General features: G+C 46.1%; 1 protein-coding gene across 16 annotated transcripts in view; it reads right to left on the bottom strand.

The window, feature by feature from the left end:
• Window positions 1–19,014, bottom strand: part of LOC119374702 (cuticle collagen 2C) — a 256,546-nt gene that overhangs the window by 142,191 nt on the left and 95,341 nt on the right. For 14 of the 16 annotated variants that reach the window (XM_037644880.1, XM_049411049.1, XM_049411050.1 and 11 more), the window contains 2 exons: window positions 12,177–12,218; window positions 11,486–11,527 (listed from right to left, as the gene is read on the bottom strand). The exons of the other annotated variants lie outside the window; for them this stretch is intronic. In XM_037644880.1, coding sequence (XP_037500808.1) covers window positions 11,486–11,527; window positions 12,177–12,218 — 84 coding nt within the window. The remainder of the gene's footprint in view (window positions 1–11,485; window positions 11,528–12,176; window positions 12,219–19,014) is intronic. 16 annotated transcript variants of the gene reach the window in all.

Raw genomic sequence — 19,014 nt, 5'->3', positions numbered from 1 at the left:
AGGAATGAACTTGGAAATATCGCTGTACTCAACGTTTATCGGTAGTCGCCGGTTTTCAGAGACCACATCACCTGAAATTTCAATTTATTCGACGCCCACATTGCACTTCTCTACATTCAGTGGTAATCCAACTTGTTTGCGAACTTCAAGCTCACTTTTTAAAGGGGTCATGAACCACTTTTCCAAGTAATGATCTAATGGCCTCAGTATCGGAGTGTACTGCCTCCCGAATCGATTGCCGCAAAAATTTCTCGAATCCGTAAAGAATCAGCGGAGTTACGGGGGTTTGGCGCACGCTCCCAGCGCTTTCTCTCTTTTCTCGTGCCGACGAGCGCACTGGAAGCTAGACAGGGAGGGATGGCATGGGGGAAAGAAGTTACGCCAGCGCGCGTCATGAAACGCGATCGCTCTCCCGCTATGATTCGCTTGCGGGAGTGCGGCGCCGGCAAGTGGCGGCATTCCGCGGCAAGAAGCGCATCTGATCCGAACGCCGCTCTCGATTTACGTCGGCTATCGGCCAATAAGCATGCTATGTCTTTGCGACGTACAGCGGACAGACGCCCCGCCCACCGACGAGAGTGAGAACCAGCCTCTGTTTGAAAAGAGGGTGCCTGGGGAAACGGCAACTTCGCGCTCCGCTTGTGGCCATTACGCGGGGCGCACGACTGTAATATTTGGCAGAGCAGTTCATAGCCGTGTCAGCTTTCCGCAGGATGTGTTTTTTCAATCAGCCCAAGGGGTGCTTCATGACCCCTTTAAACGCCTGTTTAAAACAGCTGCCGCTTCGAATGCCTTGCACATTTGCACCGCTTTGACGATTGTTAGCTCGTTGTCTTGGGGAAGCTTCGTGCCTAAAGGCTCATTATGGATTCCAATTATTGTTGGATTGCGGATCATGGAGTCGGCCAACCCTTCGAAATTGCATTGCTGGGCCTGCTTCCCCGCGTCGCGTACAAAGTGTTCGAACGTCTCCCCTGGTGCCTGCATTCTCTTCCGCAAAACATACCGCTCGTACACTTCATTGTCTTTGCGCTCCAGTAGTCATCAAACTTCTCTACGACGGTCTTGTAATCTTCTCACCTTTATTAAAAACGAAATTGTTAGAGATTTCGAGACGTTCTTTACCGGCGAATGTCAGCAGTAGTGTCGTCTTTGCAGCATCGCTTAGAGGTCTGTCTTGGGGTTTCACTACGGTAATAGCTCTTGCATAAATAGCTGCCAGTTTTTGGAGACGTCGCCTGTGATACGAAGAGAGTCGGGAGGCTTCAGAAGACCCATTTTAGTGCCGTAGCTCCCAAAACATGACTCTCGTTAGGGCATCGTCGGGCAAGTCGGGCACTTCGGACAGCATGTATCGCTGACCTGCATTTGATGTAAAAACAGGCCGACATCCGATGGGGAAAGAAGAGCAACCTTTATATCAGGCTCGATTATCTTGGCAGACCAGCAGGTGTGGCCAAGGATAAGGAGAAAGGGCCTATCTTGCGCTGAGAATTTAAATACGGAAGACTTCAGCGAATGTCGTATCAGATTGGCGTTAGTCGTCGGGACGGAGATGTGCCACTAGGCGTCAACGTAGGCACACGTACATCAAGCGGTGTTATATGTGCCAAACACCAATAGACATTGTACAAGCTCTCATATGTCGATGCAATATAAAGAATCCGCTATATCTGTCAAGACGCGTTTCACTTTCGCGTTATATCGATTCATATGACCATTGACGTTATATCTATTCATATTCATTTTTTTTGCATTTCGCGGCATGAGTAGTAAGCTGAAAAGCAATAATGCTTAATAAATAGTAAGATAGAAACTGCCCAACGGGTTGTTTTGTAAAGCGATTTACATCTCTCTAATATAAGTTTAGCGCCCACCCTTGTTGTTTTAGAAGTTGGTAAATATTCTCTCCTTATTTTCAATAACCGGAATTCAACAGATAACGTGACTTACATCATGGAATAGCCACGTACGTAAATTAAGTCGTGTCGTAATTGTTTTAAAACTGTGGGCTGACCGAATTACCCCAACTGCAGCAAATTAAGCGACGCGACAGTTAATTGCAAGGTCACATTGCAATGTCACAACGAAATGACAATTTTGATCGCAAGATGACGTTATTGTCATTTTTAATGGGGTTTAACGTCCCAACAGCACGATATGAGCACAAAATTTAGCACACCTGAGGTGCTTGAACATGCACCTAAGTCTAAGTACACAAGCCTATTGAAAACGTGGCCGCCGCCGCCGGGATTCGATCCCGCTGCGTTCGGCTCAGCAGTCGAGCACCATAACCACTACACCAACATGGCGGATAATAAGACGTCGACTAAGCTGAAAATGCGCAGAAATAAAATACAGGTGGCGGTACCGCTTTCAAGTTTCCGCGTGAGCTCGCCGTTACGTCAAAGATTTTGTGGCGTCTAATAGCGCCTACATAATTGTTTGCCGCTTAACTTGAATTGCATACACTTCTAAGGTGCAAAAATCTTACCAAGCAAAGTTACAGCGAATTTTATTGAACCGATGGGGCCCAGCCAAAGTACGCGAAATGGTCCTGAATTTTCTGACGCAATATTTGTCGAACTTAAATTTGTATGTGGGCCGAAATTAGCCTCCGAAGGTGCAATATCATCAAAATAGTTCTCGGTGTATAATTGTTATCTATACACCGACGTAATGTATCAGTTGTATTTACTATTAGACAAAGTTTATTCGTGAAAGCTAAATGAATGAATGGATGTTTACGATGATAATAAAAGAAAATACATGTTCACTGACGTAATTATTGAAACATTCTTAGTGCGACTAGAATAAATACATGATAAGTAATCGAGCCTGACTGTATAAATTTTGAACGACGATATAGTGTGCACGGTAAAATACCGACAGCTGATGGCATTCGTCTTCGAGTCGTCTGAAGCGAATGTAATAGGATCCTGTTATTTGCACTACGTGTCATTGTTCCTAGTGCGTCGTTGTTTGTTCATTAGCCTTGTACACTCCACTGTGTTGTTTCTAGACTCGGTTCCTCGAGTCTCTTCCCTGGAACAATTACCACATAATGGTTTGCGCATGCTGGTTACAGCTGCTCATAATAATAATAATAATAATAATAATAATAATAATAATAATAATAATAATAATAATAATAATAATAATAATAATTGTAATAATCAATCAATCATTTATTTAACGTGCCCAGGAACAACCCTCAGGTCTTTGTGCAGGCGCACGCAAAAATAAAACAATAAAAATAAACAATACAATACAGACAGTCCTCAGAAATAACAAGAGCAAAGACGCGTAGACAAAGAGAAATAAACAAAAAAGGGGAGGAGTAAAATTAGACAACATGATAAATATTGAAGGGGAATAAAAAGTCAGATTGCCTATATACAACTATGCGGAAAGACGGAGTAGGGAAGACTACTTTGTGGCATACTATGTCAGGACAGTGCAAAGCTCGGATAAAAACAATGAGTGTGGACTATGAAAAACGTCAAAATCAGGAAAATTAACATTACAGATACTTTGTATTCTGTCAACGGTAGAGTGTTGGAAGAAGCAGGCGGGTCCATGAAACGGTCTATTCGCTCTGGTTAACTTAGGCGGAATTCGAAAATTAACACAATTGAGAAGTGCAGGGCATGATATGGTACCATGAACTAGCTTGTGAAGAATAACAGATCAGAACAATTTCGTCGGCAGTGAAGTGATGACAGTGATAATAATCCAGCAGTATTCGAACGAGATCCAGAGTGATTTCTAGCAAAGCGATGGTTATATATGCTGAGGAATTTTTTCTGGACCCGTTCAGTGGTGTTACCGCTGGATTGAGCAATGCCATTCCGTATCACGGACGCATACTCAAGCTGTGGAAGACATATTGCGGTGTACAATTTGTGGCGGGCTATAGGAGAACAGAATTCTCGAGATATTCTGCAAACACACCCGAGAGAATGAAGGCCCCGCATAGCAGCACGCTTAACGTGAGCAGAAAAGTTTAAGGTGCTATCAGCAACAACACCAAGATCACTGATTTCACAAACCTTGCATCACGACACAGAATTGACAGAGTATTACAGAATTGACGAGTGATAGACATGAATTTTGTCTTAGAGGTATTCAGAGATAGGTTATAGCCGTTGCCCCATATGGAAAACGAACACAAATCTGACTGTAGCAAGCGACAGTCATCAACTGAATGCAATTCCTTAAATATCTTGATGTCATCGGCCTACAAGAGGAAAGAAGAATTACGAATGGCAAAATAAACATCATTAACGTAAATTAAAAATAGGAGTGGGCCTAATACCGACCCTCGAGGGACCCCACTAGTCACTTTATACAAAGAAGACGTTTGGCCATTTACGGCTACATAACAATATCTATTGAGCATATAGCTTTGCAGGAGATTCACAACCGACAAGTCAACATCAAAGTGCGCAAGTTTAACCGTAATCAGTGTGTGGCTGACTACGTCAAAAGCCTTGCTCAGGTCACAGTAAATTACGTCAACCTGTCCTCTCTGAGAAATAGGTGCGGAGCTTTGCGTCATGAAACTGGCAAGATTTGTGGTAGTTGAGCGGCCAGCGAGAAAACCATGTTGATTAGGAATCAACGAGTTTTTCACACTAAAAGACAATATGTTGTGAAGAGCCAGCTCGAAGATCTTTGATGTGGCACATAGTAGAGAAATCGGGCGATAATTAGAAGCATCTGTTTTAGAGCCCGACTTAAATACTGGAAAAACACGAGCAGTTTTCCACATGCTAGGAAATGTGGAAGTGCCCAGGCAGTTATTGAATATCGTAGTCAGTACTGGGACAAATATACTACCATAAGCTTCTAGTATGCTGGAGGGGATGCCATCTTGGCCACATGATAGGGATGGTTTTAAGCGCGTAATGCATTCGCAGATACGATTTTCATTCAGCGACAAAGCACTGGATGAGCTAACTGCCTTGGGCTGTTGTCTGATATTAGTACTAGAGTCTGAGGCCTTATAAACGGATGCGAAATGCGTGGCAAAACAGTCAGTGACGGCATGCACGTCTACCCCATTTGAGTCCAGTAGTCTGAAGGACTCTCCGCTTTTGCTAGACCGTTCACGTACATACTTCCAAAACTCAGCCGGCCTGTCAGAGGCACTTTTTTCTAAGAATTTAATATACGAACTATGATCCCGTTTATACAGGCGTTTAGAGAGAGTTCGAAAGAAGCTGAACTCTTCCTTCCACTCACTGGATGGAGAACATTTGGATTTCCTGTGTGCGTGATCTTTATGCTTCAGTGCACTGATAAGTTCAGATTAGAACCAGTGGGGATATTTACGTAGTTTAGGCGTATATTGGGGAATGAAATTACGCATGCCGCTCAGTACGAGCTCCGTAAACCGATCAACCTCGTCATCAACATTTGGTTTGTCAGTAACCTGTGACCACTCAACGGTGGACAAGTGATGATAGAGGCCCGTGTAATTACCTCGCTTGAACGCAAATCTCGGAGATTTGTTTACGTAACCGCTGAAGATCGTTGTTTCGGTTGATGCGGATAATCTTACGTTAAGTGATCTTACGTTAAGTGAATTTGTCGGGACGTGCAAGAGAGATGTTGGAGCGAAAAACTTCAAGGGGTTGATCGATTGGCACACACAGGTCTAAGACGTTGCCACTGGAATTGACGACTGAACTATCTTGCAGTAGGGAATTAAACGCAAGAAAGTCCAAGAGCAGGCTACACTTTTTCTCTGTGAAATGACTGTAATGAGAAAAGGTAAGCGTGCTCCAGTCCATTCCAGGTGCACTGAAATCCCCAAGAACAATAATTCTGTGCCCAATATGAGAAGATACCACAAGTTCACTGGAAGACATGACATCATGAAACGAGGCAGGGGACATGCTGGGCGGTAAATAGAAACATCCAATCAACTATTTTTCACTGCGCTCAAGGTTGGTTTCTAGCCAAATGGATTCTTCGATAGTTTCCAAGTCTTTCCGTCTAACGGATTTCAGTGAATTGTAAATGGCAATCAGGATGCCGCCGCCTTTCTGTTTGGTTTCACTGAAATCTCGGTCACTGCGGAAGGTGGTGTAGGTCGGGGGAAAAAAGTCCGATGAGGGAATTTCAGTTCCTAGCCAGGTTTCAAAAATAGCAATAATAGGAAAAGAAGACGAAAGAACATTAGAGAAAAACTCGCGTATCTTGGTACGTAGACCATGAGCATTTTGGTAGAATATGTCTACGTTACACGGCACTTTCGATTCCAGTGACTAGCTCAGAGGGATGAAGCATGTCATCGCGCAGCTCCCCACGAAATGCCTTGAAGAGGCATCCGAGGGGCCACATCGAAGGGTCATTCAGGCGTTGCAGTGTTTCCTTGTCGACTTCGATGTAGAACGAAGAATAGGACTGAAATTTTGTTTGAAGTCACCGGCAGGAGATGGGAGCCAGATCCATTGAAGCAATATGTTTTTTGATGTCTGCAGCAGTGGTGTCCAGGCTCAGCTTCGTAACAAAAATGTCCTTTGGCCGTTGTGGCCGTTGCGGCCGCTGAGCTACAGATATATTCGATGTTGTCATAGCTCCAAATGAGGCGGGGTTCTTCTTTTCTTCCGCCTCAGTTACCGCAGCAGAAGAAGCTGTCGCAGGCATCACACTGCCACGCTCGGACGTGTCTACGTCAGCTGGCGCCGAATTCGAAGATGAAAGAGTTTTGGAGAGAGGTTGTTCAGAGCAGGCAGGTTGCTCGGAAGTCACTGATCGGTCAACGATCACATGCGCGGGGGGGATCACAGGTGCCTTCACTGCCACTCCGGCCGTGCGGCGCGTCAGCTCCTCACGCAGGAAGCGGACCTCTGCACTAAGCGAGGCGACGACGTGGGCTTGTTGTTCAACACCGCGGGAATGATCCTTACGGAAGCGCTCGTTTTCTTCGCGTAGTTGGGATACCTCGTCGCTGAGGAACGAGATTCCCTCCAACGCGTCGAGGAGAAGGCGGCGCAACCCGGCGAGATTGCCACCCGGAGGGGTGCACGTGGAGAGGGAACCGGTTTGAGAGCTGCAATGCTCATCGCTGCACGCCGCCGTATTGTATTCGCTAGGCTTACCAGCAGCACGGCTCAGATCACATAAATTGCAGCAAAATGAGCGCGATCCAGACTTCAGAAGTTGCAGCTCTTCATCAGGCCAAGTTACACACTTCGCATAAACACCTTTAGAGCAATTTTCACAGCGGAAGAACAGCTCCTTACCGAAAAAGGGACAGGAGCATAGCAAGCATGCATCCCGACTGAGAGCCATGGTTAGATAATAATAATATTAATAATCAAATCAAATCAAACGTTTATTTAATGTGCCCAGGAGCAACCGTGGTGGTCTTTGTACTGGCGCACGGGAAAAAAACAAAAACAAAGCCAAACATTCATAATAAAATATAAGGAATAAAAAACGTTATAAAATTGCACATATACAACTATGCGCAGGCAGAAAAAAAATTCAACAGTGTTCGAGGCTATGCAAGTACAGTGCAAAGCTCGGAGCAGAACAACGACTGGGAGCTGTGAAAAACATCGAGCTCCAAAAAGTAAGCATTGTAAAGACGTTGTATCCTGCCAATGGTCGAATGTTCACAGAGTCAGGCGGTTACATGAAAAGGTCTATTCTCTCTGGTCAGCTTACGTGGAATTCGGAAATTAAGACAGTTGAGCAGTACAGGGCAGGATATGATACCATGCACAAGCTTGTAACGAAATAACAGATCAGCGCGATTTCGTCGGCAGCAAAGTGATGGCAATGATAATAATCCAGCAGCGTTAAAACGAGATCCAGAGTCATTTCTGGCGAAACGATGGTTGTAAATGGTTAGGATTTTTTGCTGGACTCGCTCAATGGCGTTGCTGCTGGAATTAGGAATGCCGTTCCAGATCACAGATGCATACTCAAGTTGAGGAAGGCATAGCGCGGTGTACAATTTTCGGAAGGGCACAGGAGAACGCAATTCTCTAGACATTCTGCAAACACAGCCTAGGGTGCGAAGACCCCGCAAAGCAACACGCTTAGCGTAAGGAGAAAAGTGGAAGGTGCTATCAAAACGAACACCTAGACCATTGATCTCACATACCTTAAACAAAGACACAAAATTGACAGAATATAAAAATGGCACACTAGATGTTTTTCGAGTGAAACTCATTACCTTGGTTTTTGAAATATTTAGGGAGAGGTTATTGCTCCTGCACCATTAAGAAAAAGAACACAAATCAGATTGCAGCAAGCGACAATCGACAACTTAATGAATTTCCTCAAATAGCTTTATGTCATCGGCATACAAAAGGAAAGAAGAATTCCGAATGACGGAAGAAACATCATTAACATAAATTAAAAAAAAGGAGTGGGCCCAGTACCGACCCTTGAGGAACCCCACTAGTAGCTTTATACAAAGAGGACGTTTGGCCATTAACGACAACATAACATGATCTATCAAGAAGATAGCTATGGAGGAGATTCACAATTGAAGAATCAACATCAAAGTGTGCAATTTTATCCACAAGCAGTGAATGGCTGACAACATCAAAACTTTGCTAAGGTCAAAGTAAATAGCGTCAACCTGTCCTCTCTGCGAAATAGGCGTGGACACTTGCATCATGAAACTGGCAAGATTAGTGACAGTTGAGCGGCCAGCGAGAAACCCATGCTGATTCACAATCAATGAATTTTTTTACATCAAAAGACAATATTTTGTGAAGAGCAAGCTCAAAGATTTTGGATGCGGCACAAAGAAGGGAAATAGGGCGGTAGTTCGAGACGTCACTTTTACAGCCAGACTTAAACACTGGGAAACCACGAGCAGTTTTTCACATGCTCGGAAAAGTTGAAGCATGCAGACACATATTAAATATGGTAGTCAATACAGGTACAAGTATACTGCCATAGGCTTTTAGTATGGCAGAGGGGAGGCCATCTGGGCCAGCTGAAAAGGATGGTTTCAAGAGCCTAATGCACTCCGAAATATAATCTAAATCTAGTGACACAGCATCAGCTGTGCCAACTGCCTTAACCTGTCGACCGTTACTAGCTACAGAGGCTTAATACTTATAAACAGACGAAAAATCTATGGCAAAACATTCAGCAACGGCTTGAACTTCTACACCATTTGGGTCCAGTATCCTGAAGGACTCGCCACTTTTGCTTGACCGTTTGCGCACATACTTCCAAAACTCAGCCGGCCTGTCAGACGCGCTTTTTTCTAAAAATGAAATATACAGACTGTGATCCCGTTTATAAAGGCGTTTACAAAGAGTACGAAAACGACAGAATTCTTCCTTCAAATGAGTTGATGGAGAACGTTTATACTTCCTGTGTGCACGATCTTTATGTTTCAGTGCACTTATAAGTTCTGATGAAAACCAGGAGGTATATTTACAATGATTAGGTGTATACTGGGGAATGAACTTGCGCATGTTGGTCATGATAAGTTCCGTAAACTGATCGACTTGATCATCAACATTGGGTTTGTCAGTTACCAGTGACCAATCTGTGGTGGACAAGTCATAGTACAAGCCAACGTAGTCACCTCGCTTAAAGGCAAATCTGGGCGTTTTGTCGATTTTTCTGGGAAAGCTTGGTTTTTCTGGTGAAATACAGAGTGTTAGTTTGAGTGGTGAGTGAAATTTGTCAGGACGAACAAGAGAGATGTGAGAGAGTGATACTTCGATAGGTTGGTTATTAGTAATACACAGATCTAAGACGTTACCACAGGAATTGACAGTACTATTGTGCTGCTGTAGGGAATTAAAAGCGAGAAAATCTAACAATACGCTGCATTTGTTCTTTAAGAAATGATGGTAATGAGAAAAATTAAGTGTGGTCGAGTCAATTCCAGGTGTGTTAAAATCGCCAAGTACAAGAATTTTGTGCTTCTTATGCGAAATTACCACATTTTCAATAGAAGAGAGGATCTGATTAAAATTAATTGGTGAAACGCTTGGCGATACATAGACACATCCAATCAACAATTTTTCACAGTGCTCAAGACTAATTTCGATCCAGATTGATTCAGAAATTGTTTCCATGTCCTTGCGTCTAACAGATCTTCGAGAACTGTCTATAGCCATCAATACACCACCACCTTGTTTTTTAGTTGCACAGAAGTCCCGATCACTGCGGAAGGTGGTGTAGTTCGACGGAAGATAGTCACAGGAAGGAATTTCACTGCACAGCCACGTTTCAGAAATCGCAATAAGGTCAAAAGAAGACGAAACAACATTAGCAAAGAATTCGCGCGTCTTAGTGCGAAGACAACGAGCGTTCTGTTAAAATATATCCAAATTACACGGCACCGTTGCTTACGGATGCGCACTCTGAGGGATGGAGCATGTCTTCGTGGAGAATCCCACGGAATGGTTTGAAAATGCAACCGCACGGCCACATTGACGGGTCATTCAGACGTTTCGATGTATCTTCGTCAACTGTAACGCAGAACGAGGAGTAAGAAGGATATTTTGTTTTGAGCCGCCGGCAGGAAATGGCAGAAAGGTCAATAGACTCAATGTGTTTCCTGAGGTCAGCAGATCTAGTGTCAGGGCTCAACTTGGACACAAATATAACCCACTGCCGCTGGGGTCGTTGGGGAATTTGAGCCACTAACGAGTCCATGGACGAGTCCATGGCTCCAGTAGATACATGTGTTTTTCGTTTTGTTTCCTTCCTTGCACTCACTGTGACATTGGCCGAAGAGGTTTCCGTACGATCCACAACGCGTAGCTTCAAATCACGCTGAAAACCTGGTGGTGGGGTAAAACGTGGAAGCGTTTCGGTGTTATGAGTCGTATCCGAGGTCGCGGGGGTGTCAGAGTTCACGGAAGAATTTGCCGTTGGAGACTTTGCAGGACGTTCTCCTAGCTTGGGGGTGACGCAGCGTGTCAGCTCATCGCGCAGAAAACGAACCTCACCACGAAGGGAGGCGACGATACGGACCTGCTGCTCAGCCACTCGTGAATGTTCCTTTCGCAGGCGTTCATTATCCTCCCACAGCTGTGAGACCTCGTCACACAGGAACGAAATCCCTTCTAGCGCGTCGAGGAGCAGGCGGCGAAGGCCGGCTACCTCCTCGCCAAGGTCACCCGAAGGGGCGAGAGGTGGACCGGTTGGGGAACCACGTGGCGGCAGGGAACACGCCGCCGTCACGCATACCTCCGTCTGGTCGTTAGGCCTGTCACCATGCTGGGCGGAATCGCACAAATTACAGGAAAATGGACGCGATGCGGACTTCAACAGCTGCCGTTGGTCATCCGGCCAAGTCACACACTTCGCGTGCACACGTTTTTCGCAGATTTCGCAGCGGAAAAACTGCTGTTTACCGAAAAAAGGGCACTAGCAGAGCACACACGCATGCAGGCTGGGCGCCATGCTGCAGGTAGACGTTATGCACTAAGTTCTTTGAACATCAAGGATAACAAAGTTTGCCTTTCGATAGAGAACTTACCCCACTTGGACCAGCGGCAGCGGGGCTTAATTGCGGTGGAGACTGAAAAAGTGTATAGTAGGAAAATTTAGAATGAGAACTACAAACATGGACATAATAATAACTCTGTTTATTTTAAGAGTAGTGTTGAAATTGTTGCAGTAGAAATTGTCTAGATTCTAATAACTACAAAATACATATTGCTTGGGCTTGTTAGATGTAGATGCACAATCCTTGTGCGAGTTGAATAATAATAATAATAACAATAATAATAGTAATAATAGTAATAATAATATGTGGGATTTAACGTGCACCGACATCGGACATGTACCCGGGCCTCAATATCTCAACTGCGTCGGTATGCGCCATTATCCAGCCCACGACATTCGGTTTAGTAGCCTAGGATAGTTGCGCATAACGTATTTGTATATGAGAACCGGTGTGACGTATAAACCTCACTTGAGAGTTAAACGTGGTCCTACGAAATCGAAATTTTGCTGCTATACCCTCTGTAGTGTTTTTTGGTCATGTTGCGGTTGTTTAATGGTTAGGATACGCTATTGCCCATAAACAATGAACCACACATTGACAGTAGCGCTGTCTTAATTTGAACCCGTGTTGCTCGGTGTGCAATGTACACCATATAGACATCATGCGGTAAGTCCTATGAACATGAATGAGCACCTAGTTTGCATTAAGATAAATCACTTGCCGGAGTGATCGCGGGACCTGCGGCTCCACGGGGGCTGCCAGGCTGAAAAGGAATCGTACAACAATCAAGAATCAATACAAGCAAGTACATACTCTCAAGTTATTGTTTATATGGCGAACGCCTTCAATGCCTTACGAGAAAGGTCGCGTGGCAAAAAGCTGGCGTGTCGTAGAAAAAGCACATGAAAAAGTCACAGTTACGCCGCAAGCGCGAAGCAATGAATGCGATAGCGAGAAATTGGAATGTCACACGAAGAACGACAAGCAGCTCGATACCCGCAGGCCGTCGCTGAAGCACAAAGAAGGCGCTCGAAAAGAACGCACACGTACAAACAGGACTAGCGGGGACAAGTATCACAGGTGTTACGTGTTTGTGCTTGATCAACGCGCTCCATGTGTCGACAATAGAGAATCAGACGCACTTAGATATTTATTTTCCTTTTAAACAGCGGCGCGTGGAGTGACCCCTCTGCGTCTCCCGCCACACGGAGGCGTCTGATGCAAGGTGTGCCTAGAGTTACTCTACATGGGTCCGTTAGGAGCTACCTAAAGATAGCATATAGATCAACTCTGGGTGTGCCCGGTGTTCATTTTCTTGTTTTGTTCCACATCACGAGTGGGTACAAAAAGGGGCCACTTTTGGTGGGCGTCTCAAGGGCAGGTTTCAAATTGAAAGAAAACGTAGGAGTGTTGCGTCATGAAAAAATTGGCCGCGTATCTGCGTGCTTTGCTGCAAATGTCGTCAAAAGACGATAGTCTTGTGCCGGCCGTACTACACGAGTCCTCCTCCTCCATTAAAGGAACACACCGCCTAATAGTTACGTATTGATGTCTCGCCTCAGATATGCCTCACATTTGCTTTTTGATCGACAATGCTCACAAGTATGAACGGAGATACCAGTGCCAGATGGGTGGGCGTTGAAAAAACATGGATGATCCCTCTGTCATAGGCATCGGTATAACACGAAAGTGAAACGAGTCTTCACAGGCGTAGTTGAGCGTTTGTTGCGCATTCTTTCGCCCCAAGGGCGATGGAATGAATGCTACAGCAACAAATTGTAATGTCACGCGAAGGGCGGCATGCAGCTCGAAACTTGCAATGCGCTGCTCAAGCAGAAAGGACGCACAGAACGAACATACACAGGATGAGAGCGAACTAACTGTCACATTTGTAACTTATGCGTGAGCACCGCGTTCCTTTCGCAAAAGCAGCTGCACCAGTGGGCCAAGTGACCTTCGTGCTCTCAACGCGAGACGTACAAACCACCGTGATCACGAGATAAGCGCCCGCACAAGCGACCATGCCCTGTAGACGCGGTCGCTCGTCGCAACGGCGACGACCTTTCGAGAGCGCTCTTCTACGCTCTTTGAGCCCGTCGCGCCATCTCGCCAGTGATAACGAAAACACTGTAACACAGATCTATGAGTACAGGCGACCACGCCTTGTAGACGCGGGCGCTCGTCGCAACAGCGACGAACTTTTAAGCGCGCTCTTCTACTCTTCGAGCCCGTCGCGCCATCTCGCTAGTGATGGCGAAAACACTGTAACACAAATCTCTGAGTACAGCCACCCGCAAATGGTGTATATAAATAGCTCGGCGTTAGCATTGCGAATAACGTGCCGTCCGTGGCCGAATCGTTTCGAGCTGCGGAGAGAGTGGTCGTGAGTTTGATTCCCGGTGACGCAAGTTTTTATTCTGGTTTTTTTCTTTGTTCTCTGTTAGTCGTTGCTTTTTACAACGTCATATCCGTGACAGAAATACGACAGTGGAGCCGTGGTGGACCCCGGCATAAAACACTTTCGTGTTAAAAGTGCTTAAACTTTGGCCGGGTGGCTGAAGCGGGTGACAGACAGGCAAACAGAAAGACAGACAGACAGACAGAGCAACATTTCTATGTCTAAGTACCCCAAGAAAGACTATCGTCCTTAAGAAACACACTGAACTTCTCCAACATCTGCGTACCACCAGCGGTAGGTAATTTATATCATTTACCTCTTGCTGTTATCTCGCCGGCGCATGCATGGTACATGGTTGAATTCTGTAACGCAGCGCGCTGATGAGCGAGGGTTCCAATCCTTGGTCGGGTGCTTCGAAATGTATTCCTCTGCTTTATCTTTCGTGCCCTTTTCTATATATATATATATACATATATATATATATATATATATATATATATATATATATATATATATATATATATATATATATATATATATATATACACATCCGGACATGATGGCGCCGGCGACGGCAAGAATCCGCCGAGAGTGTCCATAAATAGCTGCCGCAATAATAGCTGATAACGCTCCGCGATTCATCGTTCTAGGCACGCCAGCTTCCTGACGGGACACTAAAGGCAAATATTAAGTCGACGTTGATTGTTGAAATAGCGGTCCATAAACCTCGTAGTGCTACTTTTCAGCCAAGAAAGTGCTTATTTTGATATAAAATCACGCTTTAGTGGTCCGCATCGCGTTAGCGTACTTCAAATCGCCCGCCTGTAAGCGGTTTCTCACGTCACTTTTGCCGTGTCCAGCGTTGCCCGCCTTTACTGCGCTTCGGGCATCCGGCAACATCACATGCATGCGGCATTTTGTCGAACTTTCTGTCAGAGCGACTTTCACGAGCGTGGAAAATACACGCGGGAGTACGCGATACCGAAAATAACACTGAGACGCGACCGCGTGAAGGAAGCAGGCCGCCGGGCGAAGCGTAGTTTGCCGAAAACGGAACCTTTGAACCATGCGCGCCGTTACCCATGGCAACGCCAAATAGGTTCTTTGATCCATGAATCAAACAGAAACGAACAAGCAGCATTTTATTACGTCTCTTGATGCACGGAAGAATCTTTTTTATTGCAGCTAGTTTGATTACGAGTGATTAATTGTAGTCGGACTCTTTCACGTCATCGCGATCATTTCCAAAATGTCCCGCTCGTGGCGCTCATCGTGTGATACATTTAGCTTAATTTCTCGCTAAGTAGGGCACTGCTGTTGATAATATTGCCGTTTTAGACGTTGCCGTACATTGAGCTTTCACTCTAACATAAATTGCTTTTGCCTTTAGTGTCCCTTTAAGGTAGTCGAGTGATTAAACATGGCGTTCGCTGGACTCTCACTTCGTCCCGGCGAAAGCGGGAAACATAGGTGATAGAAAGAATGGTAATTAGGTGATCGCCTAGTGCAACATATATCATGCAAAGCTTCCGCGGCGTTCGCGTGACGCCTATTGCGGGAGTTTATGGAAGCCAAACCCATGCGAGAGAGAGGGCAAAGCGACTGTATACATAGATTCTTTTATGTAAGACATATCGGCGCCGCCACCTTGGGCTCTAAAATAAATGTTATCTTACTTTATATCTCGTGACGTGAATCGATAAGGTCAGGAAACGTCTAATGCGCCAAACCAACCGTTTTCATGTGTCTACGTACACCGTAGCACTGTTTATTTACTTGTTCAAGATACAACACAGCAAGGTTAACAGCCCACTATGGCGGTGCCGAAACCAACGCGCAAAATAGTCGACATGTCCGGATAATCAAAGTATGTTTAATGAGTAGTCAGCTTTTAGTTTGGTTTTGTTAATGGCATTATAGTTAATTTGATTACAATGCGTAAATGAAGTTGTGAGTACTGACTTCCTTAGTGAGAGTTAATAATTGAAAGCACTACTAGTGACAACTGAGATGACGTTAGTCGTCGATATAAAGTCTGTGTTAAAATAGACCCACCAGATGACTTTCGCATTAGTGTCACCTGAGGCGCATGCATAGGGTACCAAGTGAGCTTTTCAAGCGAAGTCTGTGATGACTCTATAGCAACAGCGCGGAGCGAACGTGCTCAAGGATCGAAGTTCACGTTGACGTCGTGTAGTGTTTCCTGTGCTAGCACTGAATGCGGCCGATGAACTCGAGCTACAGCCAGCGCATCCCTGACCTTGGCCGATCGTCTCTGTTTACGCGCCAAGCACGTGCGTTGAAAACACAGCGGCCGCGCCCAAGTTACGGCAGTCGGCAACTCGCTGCTGCCTCGTTCGTCTCGCAACACTTTTGTTTAATATATACTGTTTCTGTTTTGTTTCTGTTTACTCGTGAATTTCGCAAAATTATCACGCAAACAACGCCCGCGACGTCGACAACTCAAAGACTCGCGGGCACTCTACGCACAAAACGAGGCGTCAGCAAACAACTGCGGCATTAGAAGGAGCGCCGGTCACACGTGCCTGCTTAACTATTAATTGAAGCTTTCATGATCACGGCTTTGTCGGTGATCAGATATTTCTGATATAGCAATCTGATGTTTTATCGAGCTTATTGGTAATTTTCCTATTGTAGTTGCCACATGTCACTGTTCCCTGGATAAGAACGCACAGCAACATTGTGGCTTACAACTGTTGTTGCGCTGGAAAGCACGTATACGACGGCGCAATTCCTGGCATGGCGGAACGAAACAGTTAGGATGGAGCATTTCGCTACTACTACAAAAATAGAAAGAAAAACAGTCGTGATTTCTACTTTTCTACTAGAAAAGTAGACAGACATAAGTAATTGTAGTAGCACAAAAGGCCACAAAAAGTAGCACAAAAGGCCCCGTAGATAGGTATGCTACATCCAGCTGCACACTGCAAGTAGTAAAATTGTTTACCATTTAAATGGACGCAAAGCAGGCATTCTTATTTGGAAACACTACTTAATTCTCATTTTACTTCTCATGGTAATGTTCCGCCGTGAGTTCAATTTTCTTCAAGAAGGATGAGCCCTGGCTGAGGGACGTGGACTTTTCTTTTTATTGCTGACATCTGCCTGCTTACCTTCTTCTTGCATTGTTTATTTTATTAAGGCGACGTGCAAACATGCGACGTGCGATTCGCATTGTTTTATCAGCTGCAGTTACGAGTGATTTTGTTCAATAACTTTGTCGGGATCACCTACAATACTTCCTTAGAACGTCTACCCAGAGTAAATCTCCATAATCTCCAAGAACCTCCGGTCTCAGGTTTGAGAATTAGGCATTCATATTTTCACGATCAATAGCCGACAGGACGACAGAGGACAAAGAAGCGAGCGGCACGAACTGCAGCTGTGGGCTCTCTGAGGAAGAGGACGTTGAGGCGTCTGCTCTTTTTGTTATCTCAATACAGACTTGTCTTTACTCGTCCTGTATCTCGTTATTTCCGCGTTGCGACACTGGTGGAGGTGCTTGACTTTTACGTCTGATGCTCGGGACTCCCCCACGACCCGGCACTTCAAGTCCGACACCGGAACCTGTTGCTACAGTGGATACTCTTGTCCACCGCGACAGTCGCCGACACCGAGGCCTCAGTCCCGAGCCAATCCCCCTGGAACTTCTCCAGCCAAGGACTCCGTCTGCAGAAATGGCAACTGGAGGCACTTAACAGGTGACTGTTGAGTAGCCTCGGATTACCGAGACCTTCCGCGGTGAGGTTTAAAAAGACGTCGAGGACTGGTTAGACCAGTATGAGCGAGTCGCCAAGGCAAACCATTGGACCATAGAACAGAAGCTCTCGCGCGTCTACTTTGCTCTAGCGGACAGCACTCGTACGTGGTATGAGAACCGCCAGGCCACATTGTCTTCTTGGGATGCACTTCGGCAGCAGCTTCGCAGCACCTTCGCAAACAACGACCGCCGCGAATCGGTTCAGCAACTCATCGAGTCGCGTATACAGAAACCAAATAAGAGTGTCGCCATGTTTGCGGAGGACATGACGCGCCTATTTTGATGAGCTGACCCTGAGATGCCTGAAGCCAAGAAACTCCGACATTTGATGCGAGGCGTCAAAGAACAACTGTTTGCCGGTCTTCTTCGCAACCCGCCGACAACCGTTGCGGAATTTGTTCGCGAGGCTACAACAATCAAGAGAGCACTACAGCAACAGTGCCGCTATTACTACCGACCAAACAACGCCTCGAACAGCGTCCCTGCTCTGACGGCCAGCAGTGGGGGTTCTCTACGTGAGCTCATTCCGAGGTTGTTCGTGATGAGATCCGCAACCTCCTTGTGACTCCGCAAGAACCTGCAATGGCTTCGGTTGCAGAAGTTGTACGACACGAGATCAGGCAAGCATTTTCTTTGCCCGAATAGGTACCAGACCAGCGATCAGCTCACTATGCGTCAGCCGTCCGTTGTCCAAGCCAGTGTCGCACAACTCGTCTCCTCTGGCTCATACTTGCAACGAGCCGGTGATCCCATCGTACATTCCACTGCCGCACGAGTCGGTGATTCTAGCTTACATTGCACCGCCACTGCCGCCGGCTCCACAGCTTAATGCGCATACGGAAACATCGCCGTTCCACCCTCCGCCAACGTCTGCAACCTGGTCGCAAAGGATGGCCACCAGTCGACCATTTGTTCGTAAGACGGACTTGTGGCGCACCGTCGAACGCCGTCCACTTTGTTTCCATTGCGGAGAAGCCGGCCATCTTTACCGCATTTGCCCTTAGCGTGAACAGAGATCTCAGACTTTTGCGCCGACCTTTCCACGTGCTCGTTTTGACAACCGGCACGGCAGCAACACGCACCCGCAAGCAGAGCCATTCGATCCGTATCGTCGACCCCGCTCTCCGTCACCTGCGCCGAGCTCTTCGCCGCACCGTCGTAGTTACGGCTACGCTGTCCAGGGCAGGTGCCCCAGCCCTCATCGGGGAAACTAACAGCAGCGACCTCTGGGGGAAGGTTGCCGCCCGTCGAGATGCTACAACACCCCCAACCGTACGATACGGCGATACGACGGACGATGCGACGTCGCCGACCCCGAAGGAAATCGTAAGCGCCGGCCCAGCTGTTTACATAGACGGACGCCCAGTGATAGCGCTGGTG

The sequence above is a fragment of the Rhipicephalus sanguineus genome, chromosome 11 (genome assembly GCF_013339695.2).
Source record: "Rhipicephalus sanguineus isolate Rsan-2018 chromosome 11, BIME_Rsan_1.4, whole genome shotgun sequence".
Lineage (NCBI taxonomy): Eukaryota > Metazoa > Arthropoda > Arachnida > Ixodida > Ixodidae > Rhipicephalus > Rhipicephalus sanguineus.
This window is presented reverse-complemented; position numbering and strand designations above follow the sequence as displayed.